Genomic DNA, 25592 nt, shown 5'->3' with positions numbered 1-25592 from the left:
GAGACACACATCACTGTGAACAAGGGGTGGGGGGCAGAACAGGAGATGCAGCTGGGAAAGGGGAATGGGAGAGGGGATCCTGAGCAGGGCGGGTGATAAAGAGGTAAAGGTTTTCCTCCCATAATGCTGACCACTCCTGGACCATCCTTGAGTGGAGCTACACGTCCCCAAACTAGTGTGCGTGTGTATGCATGTGTACGTGTGTGTGCGCATGTGTATGTGTGTGCGCGCATGTGTATGTGTGAGGGGGGGCAGGATATACATATTTGAGAGGTAGGAGGGCAAGTGGGGACAGGCAGGGCCACCATGCCAAGGAAATAGAATTTGGGCTGCACTATGGCCCTTCTCACCAAAGCCTCAGCCCTGCCTTAATGTCTCCTCATCCCCTTCTCCATTTTCAGGACCCTCTTCAGCCAGCCCAGGTCTCTTCTTACCAATTGTAAGAGAAGAGTACCCAGCCACTTCTCTTAAACCAGGGCAGCGGGGGTGGAGGGGGTGGTACTAATTCAGGAAGGAAATGGTACCACAGTGAGAATGCAATTCTGCAAAGCCTTGGCTCACAGGTGTGCGCTTACTCACCAGAGGCGGCCCCAGTCCTGGCTGTGCCCTCCCCGTCTCCTGGAAGCAACCAAAATGCCACCTACCATACTGGTGGCTGGGCTGGCACAGACTTCAATTTGGTCTTTTTAAAAATTTATGTATTTTACTTTTGTGCATGCTTTTGTATGCCTGCATGATGGAAGAGAGTATTAGACAGAAGAGGGCACCAGATCTCATTACAGACGGTTGTTAGTCACCATGTGGTTGCTGGGAATTGAACTCAGGACCTCTGGAAGAGCAGCCCTTACCCGCTGAACCATCTCTCCAGGCCAACCCATTAGGTCTTATCTTAATCACACAATTTTACTGTTTCTCTGAGGAATGGAGTTTGAAATGGTTTGTGAAGAGACAGCTGTGTAGTAAATGCATCAGGGATGACGTCAGCTATTGGCTGACACTGATCCTTCCAGAAAGTACCAAGCAGGAAACAAGCAGAGGGTGAGACCTGGGGGAGGCCAGAGGGACAGAGAGACACAGGGCACTCAAAGGCCCCTTGAGTTTGCGGTGTTAATGTCTCTGACGTCCAGGTCTTGCTGATTCAATGGGCAAAAGGCAAGTACAATTCCTTGATAAACTGAGCAAAGAGAAATCATCAGACCGAGCCTTCCACCCCCATCCCAGGCTCCACATGGTCTCTGGAGGTCATTTACTGCCCCCAGGTGACCGCTTGCTTTCCGAATTCTGCCTGTCCAGTGTGCTTTTGGAATGCAGCAGTGACCGACACTGCAACTGTCTGCAGATCATCAGGGCATGTTCTATGGCCTTTCCGACCCGTGCCCTGTGTGTCCTCACAGGCTGCTCTCCCTTCTAGTCTGGCCGGTCCTTTGCTGTCTTCTGACATCCTCACTACTAGCCTTCTGAAGCTGTTTGCACAGACTCACTCTATTAGTCACTCAACAAATAATGACCCTACCACAACGAAGAAGGCTGCCACACTCCTCCACTTGAGTCTGTGTAACCCAGGTTCCTCCTGGGTTCCTGTGGAACGCATCTGAGCATCCGCACCTGCTGACCGAACCATGGTCCACTCTTCAGACCACTCGCTTTCGGCTGGGTTTTCTTTCATTCCAGAGTAGAGTAAGCTGCCGCCTCCTCCCTGAGGGCCAGGTTTCAAACCTACACACAAATCACAAACTGCTAGGGGCCCTTGAGAAACACACCAGCTCAGGACTGCAGAATGGACACACTTTGCTGTCTGTGCGCGTGCCGCTGAGAGGGTCCACCACAGGCTTTATTCTCAGGGCGGTTAAGCTCGGGAATCATTCGATCGGAGATACGTGCCATTCAAAAGGGGCAAACAGGACTTTAATCAGGTCGCCCCAGTAGCTTCAACAGTCAGGTGGCCAAACACCTTCTACATAATATGTCTGCCTTTTTCAGTGGGCTACGTTTAATTGCTCAGTGGCTCTGAAGTAATCCATCTGCTAATTTCTTTTAAAGCCACCCCCCACACACACCTGGTTAAACACTAGTCTGGTAGGAGGAAAGCATTCAAAATTTTCAAGCAAAACTTAGATCACAAAATATTAGGTTGATGGGGCTAACCCTCTGAATGGATCTCAAATCCAAGGAATAGTTGTAAATGATATTTTGTGAGAATGGGACCCGATGATACAACTGTGTCAGGACGAAGAGGCCCCTGTGAGAAGTCCGTGGGAAGATGTGTTGAGCCTGAGAGTGACTGGCCATTGCAGTGTTCACTACCCATATAAAGATGAGAGCCTTACAGTAATAATAAGCGCTAATTTGATATTTAAGGGAGGTTTTCTTACAATTGTGTGAAAAGCTGTCAGAATCCAAAAGGAATTGTGTCAAGCCACAAGCAACAAATAGTTGGGAGTACAGATGTTGGAGATGCTAAGTGACAGAAGCAGACAGAACCTATGGGCTGGAGAGACAGCTCAGCAATTAAGACCATTTGTTGCTCTTGCAGAGGACCAGAGTTCATTCAGACACACAAAATACACAGCCTTGCACTTGAGTGACGTCTCTAGCTGTGGCACGCTGGCTGAGGAGACAGGATAGGACCTTGCTGGAAGGTGTGCCATTGAAGGCGATACTGACCAAATCTGTTTTTTCTGGGCTTCCTGGTTGACACCAGGTGAAGAATTTTCCTCTGTCACTTGCTGACAACCATGATTCCCTGCCCTAGGGAGCCACGCCATGCTAAGCTCAAAAAACTCTACGTAGCAAAACCTTGAAGGACACAGAACACCTAAAGAACACTCAAACCCACCCAAGGTGGAATCTGGCTAAAATATTTGAAGCTGGCTTCAGACCAGAATCCACCATAGATGTGAATTTTCAGTATTGGGCAACACTTACAGGAACCTTCTGGGCTTATAGTTGTAGAGAGACCCCGGGTGGGTAATGACTAGCCGACCCACAGCTGGTCAGTCACCAGAGAACAAGGGGACGGTCATGGACGCCAGCAGGGTCTTCCAGGGTGGGGTTTCCAGCAGGTGCCATGTTTTAAGATGTACTTGTCCCCCAATACCATTCTGAGTCAGTGACAAAGTGAGCCGTTTAGAAATGACACCACAGGGTGAACTTTATTCTAAAGCTCATGAGGTGGTCACAATGATCACATGATCCACACACCTCCCGTGTCTGTCGCACCTCCACGGGACAGTGCGCTGTGGTGATGGTTACAGCCTGCTCTGCATGCTGCTACAGGTCACTAGCTGCGTTGCACTCGCTGAATGTGTAATAATGGAAGCAAAATCACTCTATGGGGCAGACTTAATTTTTGAAAGCCCTTACAAATCAGACTTAATCTCATTTATAAACACCCACAGCCACACACATGCGGAAATGGAGAGAAAAATGCAAAAGAAAAAAAAACCACCTTGGTGAGAAGCACTGCTCCGAGATTCCAATCACGGAGCGCTTGAAAAGCAGGCAGAGTCTGTCTCCTCAAAAGAAACTCAACTCCTCAGCGGTCCTAGCGGCAATACTGCACAGCGTTCCGTGGGTCACACTGCCACAGGACTCTGTCACCAAGGTCATTCTCCCTTAGGGTCAAAGACTACAGACTCAAGCTTTTCTTTTCCCCCATATAATACACAAAATTTCTAGACAGTCTTAAAAAAAAGAAAGAAAATATAAATACTCAAGTCTGTTGTACAGAGTCACATACTATGGCAAACATTTCATGACTTGGAGGGGAAGCTGGCGCAGAGCCTAGTCCAGGTCCATGTTGACAGAGCCCTTTTCGTTAGGGTGGCATTCACCATTCTGATGCGGGGCTTCAGCACCAAAATTATCTTTGCCTTCTAAATCATCTTTCTTGTCAAGATTTGGGCCATTGGGAGTTCTCTCCAGTTTAGGTGATTCAATTTTTGGTTTGGGTTGAGTTACAACAGGCTCACAAACGCTGTTCAGTTCCTAAGAAGACAAAATTAGCCATATGATTTTAGCTCCGATCCACCCAGTTCACTCAACTACTTCCCCACACTCCCGATTCAGGATTTTCTTACCCAATTCCATTTGTCTCATCAAACCTGTACAAATCATAGTGACAAGCCTGATCAAAGTGACTACCTCCTAGGGTTTCTTGGGGACTTGCAAGGTGGCTATAAATGCTACCTTATGGCTGCAACATAAAATGTGGGAATCATGAATTCCATAATATGGAAGGGACTCGAGGTTAAGTCACTTCAAGATGCGGTCTATAGCTCAGAACTACAAAGTGGCTAAAATGGCCGATTTTCCCTGGACTTCCTCACATGTGACCCAGACAAGCCCTTTGTTTTCTTCTCAGGACTCTAGCACAGCGAAAGGCGCCCCTGGTCAATGCCCAACCTGCTGCTCTGCACAGCTGAGCATCCTGACCCACTTCGCCCATTTTCCTTTTCTCCCACAGGATTAATGCTGACACCTGACGCATGCTGGTCTCCCCTCCAGGGGGGCAGGACTGACTGCTCTCAATGGTGTCTGTTTCCTCAAAAGAAGGACAAACAGCACCTGCTGGGACATGTAGGGGTTCAATGTACTGCATGCAGCCAACTAGGGAAAATGTATGTACTGGAAATAATGCATTAGGGAAGCCAGTACCGATCCAGATGAGGTCAAAGATTTATAGGGAAACGCCATGTGTCACGCTGACCATCCAGACAAAAGATGACACACTCACCTTGACTTTCGCTCTTATCTCCTGAGTGCGCACAACAGGGTCCTGGTCAAGACTCCTTTTAGCCTGAGCATTCATGACATTATTCATCCACTCCATCACCTCATTAACAGACTTCTCAACCTTCTTCATTTCAGATTCATCAATGTGGTTGTATTTCTCATCCTGGACAGAAAACAGAGACACTAGAGGGTTCTGAACAGACACATCTACTCTCCCCACTTTCCCTAAGTTCAAATCCACCTTGGTGTGAAACGCCAATACTCCTCACTCAACATTTATTAGGCTAGAGATGCTGAGGTCACGTGTTGGCCAAGTCCAGGTCACTCATGGGGTAACAGCAGCGCTTACCTTGCCTCTGAAGTCCGCTGCAATCTTGGCATAGTGCTGCAGCCGCTGCCCCAGCTCCTCCAATACTTTCGGCCGTTCCTCGGCTTCTTGAAACCGGACTTTAACAGGAGTACCCATTTTCTGAAGTGTAAGAGAGGGGTTAACAACTGCCAACCTTACACTTCAGTAACTGTCTACGGCGTACAGTGCAAGCTGCCCCTGTCAGGGCAAAGAGCTTACCATCAGCTCTTCCAGCTTGTCAATATATGCTTGCTTGGCCTGGTCCTCTCCTTCCTCATACAGCCAGTCTTCTGTCTCTGTGAGAAGCCTCAGGAACTTCTCATGTTCCTTTACATGAAAGATAAAGATTAGTGGCAGTCTTACCTCAGAGGTTCTTAACCCAAGTAGGCATCTTAGGCAATGACCCCAGCAGCTCACCCAAGAGGGACCGGACACACTGGGTTCCCCTCACATTAACTAGAGTCCTATGGTGTCACGTGAGGCACAGGTACTGGGGCTTCTGTCTTACTACAATGACTTTAACAACACTTCTGCTTCACAAGGCTGTACCGGAGAAACCCAGCTCCAGAGTCATGCTTGGGTCACGGAAGAGCAATTTATGTCCCTACTCTCCAAAGCAACTGTCTCAATTATGCCTGGCACAGATAGTAATCAAAGCACATTGTAGGGCAGCTCAGGGGTCGAGGATTGGGGCGAGGGTTCTACCCCAAGTGTAAACCATCTTTATGATGGTCCCCACACCAGTCTTTTTCCCAAGTTCCACCTGACACGCAGCTGTGCTTCTGGATCTACCCAGAGCTTCAGTTAGGAAAGAAAGGGCGACAGGCCAGTGACGCTTACTAACAGTGCTGAACATGCCTCACGGGTGACAGCAGCAGACGGCTGCCCAGGGAACACCAACATAGAAGCTAAGGGTTCCTATTCATCTTTCCAGCCTTCATGCCATGCGTCTGTCAAGAGCAGACGTTTGCATGGTGAAGACTACTCGAGTGACAGGCGACACTCAGGGCAGCCGAGCCCCTGTCCAGGGCCTGCTCAGTTCTGCTCTCCAACCTTTGTTTTTAGAACACTCCAGTGACCACAAGCACAGAGGGTGAGTGTTAAACATCCTGGGCCTACCTGCTCGCATATGAATTTCTCATAGGGTCCAGACAGCTTGTCCCTGAACTCGTACACACACTCCTCCACTGCGTTTTTAGCGTCGTTTCTCTCCTTCTCCAGTTTGTCCTGCATTATCATCTTCCCCTGTCAGGAAGCAGAGGTTAGCCAGCTCCCAGCGACTCAAGCCACACCTCAACGTGTTGGCACGATGACCACATAAAACCATTTCATTCTAATCTGCACCTCATGAAACATTTCTACAAAATGTCTCAACTTAGAAACACACATGGAGAAGTTGTTTTCTAATGTAACATTAGGCCGTCCCGTTTTTCAATATACTCTTCAATTTACAAAAGGGTATTTTTTACAATTTCTAAATGCAGCGATTCCCCTCAGTTTCCTGACTTTGAGACTATGAAGGCACATCTGTGATGCACAGGTACTTTAAGAGGGCAATTCTATGGCCTGCTTCCTACAGTGCCTGTGCTCAGATTGTTCCCATTATGTCAAAGAACAGAGCTATTCTCAACCAAACACAGACCTGAACAGCATCCATACCCAACAAACTCCCTGTAGCTTCATCTTTGCCTCTCTCTGCTCTTGGAACTCAGTTAAACTTCAGTCCTGGTGAGGAATTAGTCACTCATCCCTTGCAGTATGCACAAACAACCAAACAGAAACACCCAATAAAAACACTTACCTCAGTCTCAATGTACATGTTAAGAAGGTCTCTCCCTAGCTGCCAGACCAAGTTGGCTTCTACAGGCAGCTCAACGTTTACCACTTTTATTTTAGGTTTTTTGGCTTCTGGAGGCTGATCAACTTTCTTTTCATTTGCCTTGAGGGTTAAGAAAAATAAAAATTCTTAATCCTTGGAAATCAAACACTTACCACATTGACTGATGCTTCATGTACAGATCTCTAATTCTCACGCTGGAAGTGTGTAGAAGAGCATCTGTGCCCACCGCCCACTTCGGACTATGGCAGCAGCTATGTGCACCATCTTCCTACATCACCACCACCTTCTCTATTTAGAGCAGTCTGTAAGTCTCCAAATCGTCACATACACTCAGAACACCACTGGAGAGGCTAGGCTTCAGTCAGTGCTGGAACGACTATCTTACTCTCCCCAGCCCAGCACAGTACCTGTTCCGATCAGAATTAGTGCCCAGAGCGCCCCTACAAGTCTGTGTATCACGCGCAGAGGTACTACCTGCCTTTCGGCCGTGTCACTTCTCATTTGGAACTCTCAGGACAGCCAGGCACAGTGGTCATACCTGTCGCCTCAGCACTCAGGAGCCTGTAGCTATGTCTTTGAGGCCAGCTTGGGCCACAAAGAGATGAAAGGGTCTTACAAACACAAAAACACTACAGAAAACTGGCTTTGGACTATGCAAGGAAAAACAAGCGCTTGACATCCTAACCTTAAGATATGTCACTATGTGTATGTGACTACTAAAAGGAAAATTAACTCAAACATTACCAGCAAATACTTTGGAGAAAGGCTAGCTAGTCATAGTATATTTACTCTAGATTACTTACATGACAGGAATACAATTCTAGAGGTGGCCTTCAATTTTCCAAACACCGTCCATTCCCTGCCCTTAGATTCTTACCATGCTTTCTGCCCCAAATGACTCACTGCTGAGGAGACGCAGTGACAGGGTAGCCTTAAGCTAGGTGAGCAGAACCTAGCAGGATCGCCTAGGCTAACATGTCAAGGTGGAACTACCAATCCACTGCATCACTGTCCTGGGCACCTGAGCTACAAGCCTTAGGGCTTGCTCGACGGCTGCACACACACGTTCCCTAGAGACCGTACCTCGGCTAAGTGTTGTGGCCCATGCAGTCGACCTGCAGTGCCAATGCATCATGCCCTGAACCCCAACAGAGAAAAACCAACCCACTGCTTATCGCTGACAAAACACAGAAGTGCAATTGATATTCCAGGATCAGATTAAACTGTAGTCTACGGCAGTTAACAGAAACAAAAGGAGTACAAAATTCAACCAACCCCTGGCCAAACCAACACAACCACAAAGTGGCATTCCAACCCAGATGAGAAACCCTCCAAGATATGTTCAAGGGCTGAGAGCCAACCCAATGTCATTTTCTAGAAAGGCACTGAAGTATCTGCACAAGTCTGTTGACATGTACCTCTAAATCAAGGGGAAGATATTGAAACGTGAGGACCCATTTTCTAAATAACTGTTACCACCTCAACTCTTTTCTAGTAAGGGGGAAAAACAAAAGCAGCTTTCAAAACTCAGTCAGGACCCAGAGTTAATGCTAAGGGTTGCAGGATTAATCAGGACAGAGGCAAACGAAAACCCAGTAAAGAATCTCCTGTGGCCTCCAGCAGCCCTTCCCTTCTGAAACTTGCCTGAGTGGGGGAAGGTATCCTCAGAAGGCGAGAGGAAACCAGACTGCAATGGACAGTTAATCACTTACAGGAAGCCTGCAGAGATGTGAACACCAAAGCACAGCTTGCGCTGAAAACAATGAGGGCTCCTCACTACCAACAGGATCACTAGTTTGAAAGGTCTGATTACAAGCTGCCATTTTTCAAGGGACACATTAGTTTTATTTAGCTTCCAATTCTGGAAGCAAGGTAAAGGAACAGTCACTTGGAAATATAACCAGCTATTATTAGCAGACCATCAAATTAACTCAAAATTGATAATAAGTTGAAAGGAGAAAAAGCTGACCAGACTCCTAAAATCCATGAATTAGCTAATTAATCAACCAACTCTTTAGTAACTCTTGCAGTGCTGGGATGCATCTTTCTGCTTCTGGCATCAGCAGGTACTTCTGCCTTCAGTAGACTTTTGCTTTAGTTTGGGCTCATCTTAGAGTGGAATTATCAGAGGCTTTGAGATCTAAAGGAAAACATTGGTTCCCATAGTAAGTCCAAGTACTCCTTCTCGCGGCTCTTTACCCTACAGCCCGCAGTCGCCTGGACTCCTCTCGAAACCCCAGGTCTACACCGTTAACCATCACATGCTGCAACATTGTCTAATGGAAGGAACTGGAAGAGTCACTCACTTTGTCAGCATCTGGGATTTTGTTTTCTTCTGAGGTAAGTTCAGGTGAAGGGGGAGACTGTGAGGTTTGCTGAGCATCAGTTTGTACCTGGGGCTGTGTTCCAGCTTCACTGTTGTCTTGCTGGCTATTTTTCTGAAATGAAAGCCCAGGCACAAAGGATGTAGAAAGCAGGTGTACTGTATGAATTGAAAGTTACAGGGCACCAAAGACAGTACTCTCAATTTCTGAAATTTTAGTAGGTGGGCAGAAAAGGTACTAGATAAAAATAAAACAAGTTCGTGAAACATTTCAAACCTGTAAGAAATTTTTATGAATGACAGTGTTATAACCAGTTACATAATCCACAGGGGCTCTGACCGATCGTGAAAATCCAGAGTCCCCTGAAGAGCCTTTCTCCAGCCCTGTACAGATCTGACTCTCGTCAGCACAGGAAATGGGCCGGCTACTAGCCCAGGCTCTTTCCAAAACCAAGTGTCTGAACTCGAGCGGCAGCGGCTGCACGTACCTCGATGGCATCACTCAAGAGTTACAGAAAGGACAACTACGGCTTATCCCAGGGCTTCTCACCCCTGCTTCAGGACTCAGCTATCTTACCTCAAGGGATCTCAGAACAAAGAATAACTAGTGCACGTCAACTAGCAACCCTGCCTAAAAATATGGCTTCAAGACAAAAGGGGAAGGAAATGACCCCTGAAGCTCTTTGGTAGCCCCCAGTTCCCGGCAAGTCTGTGTTGCTATGACCTTTCCCCACGGCTAGAGAACCAAGGCTCAACTACTCTATTCCCTGCCCAACCCTCTCAGGTCTTCCACATTCTCCACCTACAGCTTCTAGAACTGAAGGCAAGCACAGAGGTAAGGCATTACTCACATCTAAGGCACTATGACCCCGAGAGGATGAAGCACTAGCCACACTCACTCTGTGACAGTGTCCAGATGAGAACAAGCTAAGGTTCCTGTGATTCTAATAGTCCTTCAGTGGTTGAGACCAGTGGATACCAAAGTCTTACACCAACACTGCACTGTCTGCCTGCCTCTTCTTGTAAGCCACTTCTCCTTGCTCCCAGAAATCAACTGCAAGGCTAAGCTAAGCAGTCTCAACGCCACCATTATCTGTGACATTGTTCTTCTTGACTCCCCCAACCCACAAAGCCATGCTAATAAAAATGGGGCCTGGAATACCAACACCAATTTTGCCATACAATGAAAATGAAACAAAACCATTTCCCATTTCAATTTTTATAGTTGTTTTTAGCCAGTCAACATCTGATTTAACATAGCAAGAAAAGAAAAAGCAGCTTGTCTTCGTTATAGACCAGTTTCTCCAAGAGGTCATGCACTTCAGTCACAATGTAGCATGTTCTAATACCCTGCCATTAACTGGCAGGACCGATTATCATTACACAACTTCTGATCAATGCTATGTTATTTAACCTCCCCCCCTCCATAGCTCAGAATGAAGTCAATTTACTTCTGAACTGACAGTCACTCCAACCACTTACATCCACATCCGAGCTTTCTGCTGGTTTCTGGTTTGGACACTCCATGTCTGCCTCGACAGAAGACCCGTCGTCCTCCTCAGTTGGGACCTTTTCCACCATGGATGCCGTGGAGATGGTGAAGATGCCGTGTGTGTTCACACGCACTTTGACTTTCACTTTAGACTTTTCTCCATCTTTTTGTGCAGAAACATTCTGAACAACAAAACGGCCTAGAGCAAAAAGAAACTGCCAGTTTAGAGATGAACTTCTATATCTACAAAGACAGCCAAGAAAACACAAGGCTAAGAGATCAAGCCGAAACTGTTTGTTTCTCCACCCCAACCAACTTCAAGTCCCTTAAGCAGGCTCTTAGGAGTCTATTACAATTCATGCCATTAAACCGAAGGAAGCACACTCTTGTGGTAATACCCACTGGGCAGACACCAGGGGCAGGAATTCCTCCTGCAAAACAGTTTTGCCTCCTCCTCATCTCCAGGTGGATGAGCACACACCAGATTATGAGAATCTGTGGGCAAATCTAAGACGGGACCAAGCACATGTTAATTTTTAGTCTTTTAGGAAATACTAATCTTCTGATGGAATAATGAAAATTATTTAAGTCATGTTTTACACAGGGGACATGAATAGCAGCACACATCAAAGCCTGCACTGCTAGGGTAGTCCCACAGCCTTGCAGAGTAACACAGAGAATGTCATCTGAATGCTGCTGTGAACTGGTCTAGAGCAGCGTTCTCAACCTGTAGACTGCTACTCCCTCTGGGGTCAAACAACCCTTTCATATTTACATTCTGGTTCACAACAATAGTAAAATTACAGATATGAAGTAACAACAAAAATAATTTTATGGCTGGGGTCAGCACAATGTCAGAAACTGTATTAAAGGGTCAGAGTTAGGAAGGATGAGGCACTGCTCTGGAGGGCCTCTCTGAATGAGCACTTACTGCAGAGTTGAGTGTCGACACTTATCCCCTACGAAGTCACCAGCCTCTTGAGGGCAGCTCAGGGCTTGCTGTGCAAGCGTGGTGACCCAAGTTCAAACCTAGACCCACATTACAAGAAAACCAACTCCCCAAATTCCCGTGACCTCCATACCTGCACTCTCATACAAATAATAGTCTAAAAACGTGCACTTTTCTGGGCATGGCACATGCCTTTAGTACCAGCACTCAGGAATACACAGGAAGCACCAGGATAGCCAGGACTAGAGACAGACCCAGTCTCCACAAGTAAGTGTTTGAACCAGTTATATTCAAGAGGTACGTGGAAGGCAACGTTAACCTAGGAGCCGTCTGCACAGCACACTGCTAGATTTAACTTCTAGGCCAGTCGAGCACAGCGGCTGGCACAAACCACTAAGTCAGGAAGTAACTGCCAAATAGTCCTTTACAGAAACCCTTCTGGGCACGCCACTCATGAGTACGGAATGTGAAAGTGCGCCTGACGGACAGCTCGTCATCGGTGAGCAGAACACCAACACTTAAGCAACAGCTCATCTCTGGGAAGGGGACAGATGTGCAGAGTCCAACCCTGACAACTTCAGGCCTGCAGTCAAAAGCTTCTCCAGCCGCTATCCTGCCACACTGTGAACAGGTGACAGGCCACAACACCTTAGTCTGCAGAAGAAAAGGCAGCTGGCCAGACTCGAGTCCTCCCAATGCTTTCTCTTAGAGGCCTGGCAATAGCAGCAGCTTTTCCAATATAAAAATCATGAAGTAAGTAACACTAAAAGCAGAGGGACAATGGAAAGCCTCCCAGTGGAAAATGCACCTGAAGAGACGCCCCTTCAGAGAGGATGAAGTATACAAGAAGACCTGCCAAGTGCCGATCTGCTGTGGGATCTGAAGTAACACCTCGCCAACAACACTTAACCCTGCAGGAAGGTCAGTGGCTAGTATTCTGCAAATACAGACTCTATCGCAACAAAGCAGCTAGGCTAGCAAGTCCAGGTCAAAGCGTCCAATGAAAGAAAGACTCCTCAGGACTCTTCTACAGAAGTAGTTCCAGCGTAGAAGTAGTTTCTACGCTAACGACAAGCTGCAGCTCTAAGTCCCAGGGCTGGTGCACACATGACTTGCTTACCTATTTTGGCTTCTGGATATGGAACTCCTTGAGGGTCCGAATAGAACGCTTCCAGCTCGAAAGGTCCCCTTCTCAAGAAGGTGAGAACTTTGGAGAAAGGAGCAGCATGGTTTCGACTGAACACCTCATGAACACTAGGAGGAAGGCAGCAAAGACATCCACAGCTCAACTTGACAACCTTACTAATTCTCCCTGTTGTTCACAGTAACCAAATGCAGAGGAGGATAGGTTTGGCCCCCGAAAATTCCCTAGACACTCAACTTTTATTTGAAGACAGCATCGGAAAGCTATCTGTGGCTACATACCCTTCGGTCTCTTCGGAGTCGTGGTTCCAGACCAGAGAAATTGGAAAAGGAACGGCATCTGTGACGGAGAACTCTCGAACTTTAAATGCCGGAGAGAGAATCGCACACTTGAAAAGACAAGGTATTTAAAGGTTAGAAATATCAGCGCAGTATTTCCAAACACCTTTCACTATGACGGTTCTACTGGGATGGGCAGATCTACACTGCTTGCAGCATGTGTCACCTTAAGAATAAGGAATGTGTCATCCTAGCAGTACGCTAATCACGAATCTTGGGGCCAGCAATCTTTAATTCCAAGTTCCACAGACTGAAAGCACAGGCTTTCCCAGAAATGCCTTGCTGGTGGCATTTTCAATTACAAGCTGATTCTCTCTGAGATGCGGACACCCACAAGTTCTGCTTTATTGCTTTCACATGTCAAAGCACCAAAAGGGATGAAACTCAAAATGTGTGCATTCTCAATATAATCTGTAAAGTCAAAACTGGGACAGGGCAGCCTGTCTACACAGGACACACAAAACTAACTAAACAAATGAAGAAAGCACACCCACCCACCAGAACATCTCATCAGTGGTCTCCCTCAAAGCAGAGGCCAGAAATGCGTTCCTTTTCAGGAACTCCAATTTCCACCTACAGGGGAAGCAGAGACAAAGGTGCACACTCCTCCCTGCAAAGGGCTACTATGGAGTAAATGACCCATGGCAAGGGGTTAGCTTGGGCAACAGGGGTCAAACACTCTACATGTACCTATAGACATGCGACAACATTGTAAGGAAGCCCACTATCCTGTACAATTAACCAACATTTCACATGTCAAAGCACCAAAAGGGATGAAACTCAAAATGTGTGCATTCTCTCTTCTGTGCCATACACGGTGAGTTCTCTAGAGACCTTCGTTCACAGACTCTCCTTTACTTGTGAACGACTGTCAGACATCCTCTGTTCAATACCAACATCTACATTTCATGCTTCTGTGTCACCAGCGTAACCCTTCAGCTTCATGTGGGGGTGGAAAAAGAACTATTTTCTAGAACCATCTGGTAACTAACATTCCTAACCCCTACACACGTTCTTCCTCAACTCAATCATCACAGTGGATTCCCTCCTGTGCCTGAAGTCAGGTGTTGCCAGCATCACACACTGACGAGCATTCGTCAGCTCTTTTCTGCCATCTCCCAACCAGGCCCATTTCTAGTCATCATCTCAGAACACCAGCTGGGGCCTGGTGGTGGTGGTGGTGGCGGAGGCGGCGCACGCCTTTAATCCTAGCACTTGGGAGGCAGAAGAAGGATGATCTCTGAGTTTGAGGCCAACCTGGTCTACAAGAGCTAGTTCTAGGACAGGCGCTAAAGCCACAAAGAAACCCTGTCTCAAAAAACAGAACCAAACCAAAAAACCAACCTAACAAATAAACCAAAAGAAAACAAACAAAAATCAAAAACACAAAACCAAAAAGAACAGCAGCTGGGCCTTCCCCTTTCTCACCTCCACAGCAGTACCCCAGTCTGCTAGGCTTACTGGGTCACCTAAAAGGAACTTCCTCTGGAAGGGAAGCAGGCCCAGGGCTCCATGTGTGTGACCCCCAGAAAGCCCAGCAGAACCTCACCTGCAGGGCACACCCTCTGGCCACGGCTTCATCCGCATTGAGTGTGGTGCTGACATCTTTTCCAAAGAATTTGGCAATTCTTTCTTTCACAGCTGGAATTCTCGTGGCACCTCCAACTATCTCAATGGCACTCACATCTTCGGCCTTGAGGTGCGTTTGTTCCATCAGTGAATGAAGGGGGACCTCTATTTTTTGCAGGAGTTCTGCACACAGTTCCTCAAACTGGGACCTTAGGAAATGAAAGGAGCCAGTGGCAACCATTACTATGGGTTTTTACCAACCCAACTCATTCAGCCTTTTCCTCTGCACCCTAAATCCCACACGAGCCATGTCATTGATTTTATATAAAATGTACACCGCATGTATATATGTATATATACATACATGTCACAGCATAAAGAAGATAGCGAGAAAATTCTGTGGATAATATACAAAGAAACTAATCCCATTGAGGAAAGGTACTTCTAAAAGCCCTCACAGGCTGATGAGAGGACTCAGCAGGCAAAGGCACTTGCTGCCAAGCCTGACAACCTGGGGGGAGAAAACTGACTCCTGAGAGTTGTCCTGTAAGTCCCACATGAGCACCATGGCAGGAACACACACGCTAGTGCACACACACATTCACAAAAAGCATCCTTCACAGCCACATCCCTAAATCCTAAGTTATACACAACGGTGTTTACAGTCAACAGCCGTATCGTGAAACATTTGTCAAGAGAGGGTAACAAAGACTACTGGGCTAAACTTCCACCTTTCACCCACTTCACGTGTACAACCCCAGCCGCAAGCACCTGTTCATCTTCCCAGAGACGTCTTTGTCATTCATGAAGCATTCAATGTTCAGTGGCAAGTCTGTGCTGTTGGAGCTCATGAGCTTTTTCAATTTCTCACACTCCTGATGCAGACGAAGGAGGGCTCGGATTTTAGATTTTGCATCTAACTTGTACTTGGTTTTAAACTCAGCACAAAAATGCTCCACCAGCTTCTCATCAAAGTTCTTTCCTCCTAAGAAGGGGTCAAATGCTGTGCCCAGAACCTAAGGTTGTTTAAAAAAACACGAGAAAGAATCAGGTTACTTTCAATCCCACTTCAATTAGACTCTTAGATAGTCCTATTCAAATAAAAGGCTAACAGGCTCAGAGCTACATAAATCCAGGCCAGGAGGCATGAAGCTGAAGGAACGCCAGTCTCTTCAAGTCTCTTATGGGATTGCCTACCCTTACCATCTGCGCTGAAGAGAACCTTAACATTATTCTTCTTAAAACACAAAAGACCACCTCCCCTTCCAGAGTTTGCCAAGAGGGGGCTCCATCTTCAACAAGCACCTTCCCGGCTCACAAACTACTGTCCAGCATAGGAGTTTCAACTTTACCTTCAGTTTCCCTTTGTTGAAGGCGCAGGCAGACACCTGGAAAGAGGAGTGCCCCATGTCCACAAACACCACTACTCGAGGCTTCTCGTCCGCGCCTGGCAGGTCCTGCTTATAAATGCCGTAATTCAAAGCAACTGCAAGGGAAACAAGAAGGCACATCACCAGCTGCCCAGGCCACTTTCTCAGGGGTTTACTGTCACAGGAAGACCCCCCACATGTTATAAAGAACCACTTGCTCCTGTCTTCCTGACTGCCGGCCAATGCCCCACCACTCTTCAACATTAGATATGATAAAGCAAAAGGCACAAATAGTATCAGACTACATATACACTACCAAGCCTGCTAGGAGACTGGTTATCCAAACTTAGTTTTCCTTAACAGAGAAAGCGCTATCAGTCAACACAAATGCAGATCTAAATCACATCCTTTAAAAGGCACCGGTAAGAACACATAACCAAGGGCTGTCTCCTACCAGCTGTCATGTCGTTCATGAGCCGTAAGCAGTTCAAGCCCACAATCTGTGCAGCATCCAGGACAGACCTCCTCTCAGCGTCTGTGAAGAAGGAGGGGACCTGCAAAGAGGGGCAACTCTAGACACAGGACCTCCAACTGCTTTGCAAGCCTCCTAATAAAGTCACAGTGGGTGGCCTGGCCAGTCCCCAAAACTCAAACATAAATCTAGACTTTTGTTTCTAGTGATTTCCTTGGCTTTCAGAGTTGCCTTAAAAGACAAACAAACAAACAAACAAAACAGTAATTCCCAAAGCATTGGTTTTCAGCCAAGGGAAGGAATCTTTCACTGTGAGAAGCTCTTCAGAACACCAACCCCTGGGATTACAGCAGCCAACTGTCCCGGAGAGAACCCAGATGCAGATGCAGCCAGTTAACCTGTATTTTCAGAAAGCTCCACGGGAGACCCCACTATAGTCAAGAACCCTTGTGGCTTCTAGCTAAAATTATCACTCGAGCTTACTTTGAAATGCTCCCGAACACTCAGCTAAGAATACCTTGTAAGGAAAGAGCATGCATATATGCAATACTGCAGCAAAGAAAGGCAAGCTGCAAGCAAACACACTGCCTGGCTGGGTTCTACTTACTGAAATGACACAATCTGTTACTGGCTTCTTGAGGTTGTTTTCTGCAGTTTCCTTTAACTTAGTCAGCAACATGGCTGTTATCTGCTCCACGCTAAAGAGATGCTCTTCATCCATGTACATGACCTACGACACAGTGGGACATGCTGACACACTCCAACACTTCACTGTTAGCACGGACCCTGCTCATTTGAGTTTATTGGTTTGGGAAGAAAAAAGGAATTAAAAAAGAAAGGGAGGAAAAGCAGGAAGAACTTTTCCCTAGAGATGAAAAGGAGGGAAGAGCTAGGGCTGAGTCATCAGTGTGGGCTGCCCAGACAGCAGCTTAGTCAGTTCTCTGGTTGGCACTCCGCTGCTCTCACAGGCTCCCAAAGGGCTCTCTGACCGCGTCTGAGCCATCAACATTACTTGAATTTCTTTAAAAAAAAAATACCAAAGCAACCAAAAAATTACTAGAAAGTTAGAAGGAACACCAAATAACCTATGTGAGTATGTACACTCGGCTAAGTAATTCTCAAGAGACAGCTTCTATTAACTCCACTTGAAAAGGAGCCATATGAGGGAAAGACCGCACTGTGTCCAGTCAGCTTGGGTTAAAATATTAAGCTGAGCTAGAGACGCTTCCGTCAGAGCTCAGTGGATCATTTGCGTTACCTTGATTCCAACGCCTCCATTCTTCATTGAAACCAAGTCATAGCTCAGGCTTGCCTTTTCCTTCTGAATGAAGGGGTCACTGAACGCTCTGCCGTGAAACCTCTTAAAGCTGGACACTGTATTGTTTGCATGAGTGATTTGCTGCAAAAGAAAGGGAAGACTTAGACTTCTCTCTAACTTCACAACCTACCAGTGCCTACAGCAGCTTCAGGCCGTTACCTGTGCCACTCAGACCAACTCTGGGGGTAATACCTAACTTTCCCTCAGAGTCCTCGATTTTCCATGAATGCATACATAGCTCCTACTGTACTTTCTTTTATGGAAAATGCCAGAAGGAAAGGCAATGGTGGCATCAGACTTTGGGGCAGATCTTAAAATCTGCAAGATAAAGGAAAAGACGGTGCAACAGTCTCCAAAGCTCTCAAACGCTCGGCAACTGCACCGCTGCACCCCATCTTCTCCACACAAACAAGCCAGAGCTCACTGTCCAACTGAAGTCAGACTCGGGGCACTGCCAGGCTAAGGACCGTATGCACTTCTGCCTAGAAACTGGCCTATGCCAGAGGTAGATAGATGAGGTAAGGGTCATCTTAAAAGTGTCTAAATGAGCCGGGCGGTGGTGGCACACGCCTTTAATCCCAGCACTCGGGAGGCAGAGGCAGGTGGATCTCTGTAGGTTCGAGACCAGCCTGGTCTACAGAGCTAGTTCCAGGACAGGCTCCAAAACCACAGAGAAACCCTGTCTCGAAAAAAAAAAAAAAGTGTCTAAATGACTATGGGGGGGGGGTGATGATGACACAGATCTTATTGCCAAACCCACACCCATCTCACACTGCTGGACACGCGTGCTAAAAACAGGGTACTTAGGTAACCTGTTCCCTGGGATGCGGTCTTGCTCGCAGGTACACATGCTAAAAAGGGAAACAAGATGGAAATATGCCAACTTGTTCTGAGAAGGGGTTTTCTTCATCTACTGCTCGAGTCAACCCACTTCAAAGGACATGTCACTCAAAGGTAGGCTCCTTGCTAACAACGGCGTCACTTAAACTCGGAAGCACCAAGGGGCTACTATTTCTTCACAGCTGGGCAGTGCCCGAGGCCCAGCACCACCGGGTGCGCTCATCCAGTCAGCTTGTAAACCAGACAAGAGACACACACAAATATGGAACATTCCGCAGGAGTTGGTCCTCTCCCACCACCATGTGTGGCCCTGGGATGGAACTCGTGTTGTCAGGTTTGGCAACAGGTACCTCTGCCCACTGAGGAGTCGCACTAGCCAGGCTCTTTTTTTTTTTTTTAATAAAGTGTCTGTCATTTAAGACATTTTAAAGCCAAGCACGGTGTCATGTCCCTTTAATCCCAGTACTTAGGAGGCAGCGGCCAAGAAGCCTCATTCATTCATATATGTATATGTATGTATACATACACAGGCAATGAAGTTACCCTAATTAAGGCTGCCAATAAAAATCTAAGAACAGAAACAGGAGAGAAGGAACAAGGGTGGGGATGATCAAGCAATCACCCAAAGGATCCAAACGAACACCTGACACCCATATTGTAAAGAGCTACCACTTTCATCTTTAGTGTACACGTATGAGTGTCTGCAGTATGCACGGCACATGTGTGCCTGGTTCCCATGGAGGCCAGAGAGGATGTAAGAAGTAGAGTTACAGGCAGCTATGAGCCACCAAGAGGGCGCTGGGAGCCAAACCTGTAAGAGCAGCAAGTGCTCTGATTGACTGAGCCATTTCTCCAGAGTTAAGACTTCAAAACCGAAACTGTATCAAACATCGGTGCATCATTCTGGGGTGCCACTGGAATTTCCCTTTAAGCCAAATAGGCATTCTCTTTAGGAACATACCTGATTTTTGGCTGCAACTCCAATTGTTCTGTTTTTTGGTCCAAATGATATGACTGACCTAGAACAGAACACAAACGTTCCACGTTTGTCCAAAAGCACACGAAACCATTTCTAAACCGACAGGAGGGAACTCCAACAGAAACGAAGCCCAGTTTTGCAGCCTCCAACTTTCCCTGATACTCCAAACTTAGTCTGGGAATGTTAATAGTTGAAAGCCACAGGTCTGACAACTGCTAGCCTGCTCATCCCCAATGAAGGAGTCTGCTAGTCTACTGGTAGCTCGGGCATTCTTGCTCAGTACCTCGAGTGCTAAGACAGTGTCGCCAGGTCACAAAGAACATGGAACAACACTAATTCTGCAAGCTCTCAATTTAGAGTATTATTAAACTTGGCATTATGCACAACCAACAAAAAGTAGAGCATAACTGTACCTCTGTCATCAGCTTCATACAACCCTAAATGTCACTGTCACTTATTTTTGTCCTGATCTACCACCTGCTTTACAAATGAAAAGGTTTTATGTAACTAAGAGATCTGTGGCATTGCCTGTAGAGTTTAGAGCACACGGATGAGGCTCCCATAAGAAGTTCAAGCAAGAAAGAGCTATAGCCAAAGTTACTGCAGTCTGAAGTACAAGTGCAGAGGAAAGGAGTGTGACCAGTCAGTCACTTAAGCCTGCTCTGACAAGATGAGGAGCAACCTGCAAGGAGACAGACAGCTTTCTCAGCGATGGCAAGGGAAGGCGTAGTAACAGAACAGGGACAAGATGGAGAGGCTGTGTGGAGGAGGCGGTGATTAAGGTTTTGGATTAGGAGTACCCCGTTGTACATTACTAATCCAAACCCAATCTAATTTTGGTTCAGTTCCGCGCCTACATGGGTAAGTGAGATGAGTAAAGTGGGACGGTGCCGAGGACGGAAACAGCCTGGACCTAGTGGTCTAAGCAGGTACACCAAATGAAGCCCGAAAAGCCAGGGATCCTCCAGCAATGGCTGGGTCTTTTAAGGTGCCGTCTACAAATCCTGGGATTCTGAGCTGAGAGACTAGACATTCGATCTTCTCATTTTCCAAGTCAACTAACCAACTGTAATAGGAATCAGTAGCCAATCCAATTGTTAACCCTGTAGCTTAACAGTAACATCAGTCGAAAATGCTGGTCAACACTGACTCGAGCATCTCCCCTGCTTTCCTCTGAGCCGCTTAAAAAAAAAAAAATACAGAGCCTGTAGAAGCACAGAGGCACTCACAGGAGAGAGGCACGACGAAAGACTGGCATCTTTCCTCCTAACCGCCAAACAGACAACCATGGCTTTGTAAAGAGGTAGACAAGAGTATCACACTGCGTTGCTCAGAAAGTGAGTTACCAGCAAGGCTTATTTCCTATTCACTCTCATAAACGTTCCTCTGCACATAAATCATCTAAGGTCAGAATGATTTTACCTTCAGGTTTTAATAATGTTGGACTCTGCACTTGGAAAAAAAAAAGACCTACAATAATTGCCTATAAAAGCAAAAGCTGTTGTCATTGACTGCACACGCAGGCCTGTGCCTACATAACCTTCAGAAACTAACCCCCTCAAAAAGTTGCTCTTTACCATGCTTCCGTTTGCCCTCCTACAGTGCTGCAGAATATTTAATTCAGAGACAAAAATCCATCTTTCCCATTGAGGTTTTTGCACAGCAACGTGCTAGCAACAACAATGTGAAATTTGTACTGCTTATTCTAAACCGTGCCAAAAATAAACAAACATTCGGTCTGGAAACTCTCAGGAACGGCTTTCACGTTAAGCTTTAAAAAGGACTCTTCCAAAAAACGATTCAGGGCACTAGGGCAACATTAGCAAATCCAGAGTCGATGAATTCCTCTACCATAGTGTTTCTGTGGTCGCTAACAACAGTCCACCCGCTCCCTAGGCAAGCAGCAGCGCACAGGCTCTGGAACCTTCTAGGTCATTTGGAGATTCACCATGCGGAAGAAAAGGCTCGGCAGCTCAGGCTCCGCGGAGATTCCTGCCGAGGTGGGAACGGGTGCCAGATTGGAAGAAGCTGGGTGGGAAGCTAGGGGGCGAGCCGGGAAAGGCCAAGCCAGGCCAGGTGGTCGCAGGGTGTCACGGTTCTCCGAATCCCCGGGCCACCATCTTCCACGAGAAGCGGCGAGCTCGAGCCCTCCCCGGCCACCCAGGCTCCTACTTACGGGGTGCAGCGGTCGCTGAACTCGTTGGCAATGGTCTCGATGCCCCCGGCCCGCGCCACCGCGATGTAGCAGCTCTGTGAGCCCACGTCTAGTCCCACCACCGACATGGCTGGCCCGGTCAGCCTCCGCCTCGGGTCCGCTGCGTGCGCCTCCTGCTCCCGACCGGCCGGGAAGATGCTTCAGGCTTACCCCGCGAGCCTGCACTCAGCCTCTGCCACCGCTCGCAGCTCGCCTTCTCGCACGCAGCCGCCGCCGCCGCTGCTGCCGCCGCCGCTCAGCTACCAATCCAAAAGGGGAGGTCCCAATCGCTCAGCCTTATGTAGCCTACTGAGGAGAACTTTCCAGAATCTGCGGCATTTACTCACCGGCGCCTCCACCGGCCCCTCCACGTGCCACTTCCGCTTCCTTCTTCTCGAGCCTTCGAGAAAGATTCTACCCAATGGAAGGATGGTCGCCCCCGCGGGCGGCCTGCGTCGCCATGGTGACAGAGCAGCCGCTCGGACGCCATTGGCTGCAGCAGACCGAGCTTGCCCAACCTCCATCCCGCCCTCCCCGCCCCGGGGCAATTTGGGCTCCAGTTGATCCCGGCGATGAATAACGGGATGGAAACTCCTGTCTCTCATGAAGTGACACCGAGCAGCAGTGGCCGACTCCCGGACGCCGAAGAACTACTGAACGGAGAGAGACAGAACCCACCGCTCCGAGACCCCAGGCCTCTCGGGCTGCCGACTTGCTTTCGGAAGAGAGCATGCCGGGAAGCGTAGTTTGGCTGGGAGACCAGAGAGCCTTGCATGCCGGGGAGTGTAGTCCAGCGGGGAGGCCTGGGCGCTTTGCATGCTGTGATATGTAGTCTAGGCCGCGGTGCGTGCTGGGACCCGGCTTTGTCTTGAGGACTCCGAAGAAGGCCCAGCTGGATGCTGCCTATTCGCGCGCGCTTTCCCTGGCTTTGGCTTTGCACTGTGTTCTGTCCTTGTCAGTTCTTTACGCAACTGATGTATTCCGATTTAGAAGCGTCAGTTTTATGCAGGTGCTGTGCAATTTGGGAGACTGCTGGTGGTGTCGCTTTAGCTTATTTTGGGTACTAGTTTATGCCGCCATTGTTTAACCTGCAACCCCTAACCTTATTAATATAAATCTGTGTCTTTTAAAGCCTTGTTCAAGCTTCTGTTTTCTTCTCTTGGAAAGTGAGCTATGGTTTCCATAAAGAGACCGAGGAAGACAGGTGCTGCTTGCTTTCAACTCTTATGTATCGTTTACTTAAACACTTAAAAGTTTGCCTGAGAACCACGTGTGTACTTTGACATCCAGAATGTGGAAATCAGCGCGGTTCAAACGCGTGCTGCTAAGTAAGTGTGTAATTGAATAAAGAGTTGGCACCCAAGGTTAAAAGACGTCCTCCAGCAAGACAAGTGCGGCTGCTTAAACCGGAGGCTTGCTATACGAACTACAGAGTAAGTAATGCTTCCTGGTGCCTGGTTAGCTTGTCACTTTAGTTCTTGCACCCGCCACACCAAGCGGTCGTGTTTAGCTTGGGGCGGCTGCGTTTTTAAATTTGAAACCCATTTAATGTAATTATTTTGTTACGCATCTCTGAAACTTCCACACCCCAACTTTTTTTTTTTTAGTATATGAAAACTTTTATTAAAATCGACAGGCTCATAACTATTTTTAACAAAGAGGAGCTATAAATTATTTGCTCTACCTCTCAGACTGTATATGAGAAACTGCAGAGAGATGTGGACCTGGACAGATCTGGGCCAGGTTCAGATCTTTGCACTGATACATATTATATAAAATACAGCATGCACATTTGGACTTGATGGACTTGTGTTCTGGCTGTCCTTATTAATCTGTGAGCCGTGTGAACTTGTTATTACCAGCCCTTCTTGTGTACTCCCTCACAGGATTTTGTCATGATCAGAAAATTACACAAAGCACCAACCATAATTATCATGTATTCGTGCTTAATGTCTGTAATCCCGGGCACACCCGTTAAATGCCAATAACACCTATTCTTGCTGGGTTTTTGGAAGGATTGGATACAAATAAAACATGTAGTGTACTAATGAGCATTCAGTAGGTTGTTGTAAGAAAAGCTGTTGAAGCCAGCTTCTTGCCAGAACTGAAGTCTCAACTCCAATTGCTTGTGGAAGCAGAGAGGTACCATCATCCTGCCTTCCTTTGACTTAGCCAGCTCCCTTACCTGCTTATGTACAGAACGATTCAAGTCACGAGAGGCCATTAGACATACCCCCCTTTTTTATTTAAACACTTGTCATTTTCTACTAGCTTCATTCTGTTTACTTGAATTTTCATTCTTTTTTTATTATGTAATTCCCCATTCTATTTTGCTCATAGCTTTAGAAATTTTAGGTGGAAACTTAAATCAAATAAAGCTAACCCTGTTGGCGAGATGTCTCAGTGGTTAAGAACACTTGTTATTATTGTAGAGGACCCTGGTTTCAGTTCCCCAGTACCCACTTGGCAGCTTACAACCATTGTACCTGCACTTCCAGGGGATCTTCTGCCCTCTTCTGGCCTCCACAGGTACTGCACACATGTGGTGCACATAAATCATGCAGTCAAATACTCAGACACATAAATATAATACATAAAATCATAGAACTTTTTAAAAATTAAGGCACTTTATCTCATACTCTAGCAATGAGGACATAGGAAAAGTATATTAGAGCGTCACCTTAGACCATCAGGAAACACAGATATTTACATTACAATTCATAACAGTTGCAAAATTACAGTTATGAAGTAGCAATGAAAATAATTTTATGGTTGGGGTTCACAGCAGTATGAGGAACTGTATTAGAAGGTCACAGCAACAGGAAAGTTCAGAACCACTGGTCTAAGCCAAGTTTATCAACCTTGGCCCTGTAGAGGGAGACTGCGCTTTTGTTCCCTGGCCGCCCAGACCTGAATAATCACACAAAAACTATATTAATTACAACTGTTTGGCCAACAGCTCAGGCATATTCCTAGATAGCTCTTACATCTTAAATTAACCTATTTTTATTATTTTATATTTTACCATGAGGTTCATGGTTTATTACCTCGCATGCTTCTTAGGTCTTAGGCAGCTACATGGCGTCTCCCTGACTCCACCTTCTTTCCTCCTCTATCTTTGCTTGGATTTCCTGCCTTGCTATAATCTGCCGTGCCATAGACCAAAGTAGCTTCTTTACTACCCAATGGTAATAAGACATATTCCCAGCATACATCACAGGCAGGAGGGTATGATCCTCCTACAGTCAGCTGTGGACATCTTTGGCTGGACAATGCTTTGATGTGTGTGTTACAAGTTTTAGTTCATCCCAGACCACTGCCCATAGGAAATTAGCTGCACCACAACAACCAAAACTGTCTCCAGATACTGCCGAATGTCCTGGAGGCTCCATGCCTCAGGCTGGATAGTTTGATCAACAAAATGGCACGACATTGGGACATATGTGTAGAGAAAAGAGCCTGACTCGCTTTCTGGACCACAGAGGTAAAGACAAGCCAGACAGTTGCACCCTGAACAGATACCACATGGGGAACCTCCCACTATGTCTCCTTTGGTCCCAAGACATGCCCACAGATGTGAAGATGTCCCCAACCCATGCCGAGGCAAGAGTGTGGAATTGTGCTCTTTGCTTTCTTATTTCTCAATAGTCATTTGGACGCCTGCATGGCATTTCCTAAGTA

At 47.0% G+C, this 25592-nt stretch overlaps 1 protein-coding gene across 3 annotated transcripts; it reads right to left on the bottom strand.

Annotated features, from left to right (window-relative positions):
* Window positions 1–3121: 3121 nt before the first annotated feature.
* Hsph1 (heat shock protein family H (Hsp110) member 1) lies at window positions 3122–22421 on the bottom strand. 3 transcript variants are annotated; one of them, XM_075971661.1, is made up of 18 exons: window positions 21894–22307; window positions 19700–19757; window positions 17839–17979; window positions 17188–17310; window positions 16563–16662; window positions 16091–16224; window positions 15510–15754; window positions 14719–14947; window positions 13113–13219; window positions 12808–12941; window positions 10729–10937; window positions 9230–9361; window positions 6885–7022; window positions 6203–6328; window positions 5303–5410; window positions 5084–5203; window positions 4736–4897; window positions 3122–3987 (listed from the first exon to the last, which is right to left on the bottom strand). In XM_075971661.1, exons 1-18 carry the CDS (start codon window positions 21998–22000, stop codon window positions 3784–3786), a joined length of 2577 nt encoding a protein of 858 aa, XP_075827776.1. In that variant the 5' UTR covers window positions 22001–22307; the 3' UTR covers window positions 3122–3783. The 3 variants fall into 3 exon arrangements, with proteins under 3 accessions (XP_075827776.1, XP_075827786.1, XP_075827796.1); XM_075971681.1 differs by having other exon boundaries at window positions 3432–3987; window positions 22259–22421; XM_075971671.1 differs by lacking the exon at window positions 9230–9361 and having other exon boundaries at window positions 21894–22289.
* Between the last annotated feature and the right edge of the window lie 3171 nt (window positions 22422–25592).

This window comes from Microtus pennsylvanicus, chromosome 1 (genome assembly GCF_037038515.1).
Source record: "Microtus pennsylvanicus isolate mMicPen1 chromosome 1, mMicPen1.hap1, whole genome shotgun sequence".
NCBI lineage: Eukaryota > Metazoa > Chordata > Mammalia > Rodentia > Cricetidae > Microtus > Microtus pennsylvanicus.
This window is presented reverse-complemented; position numbering and strand designations above follow the sequence as displayed.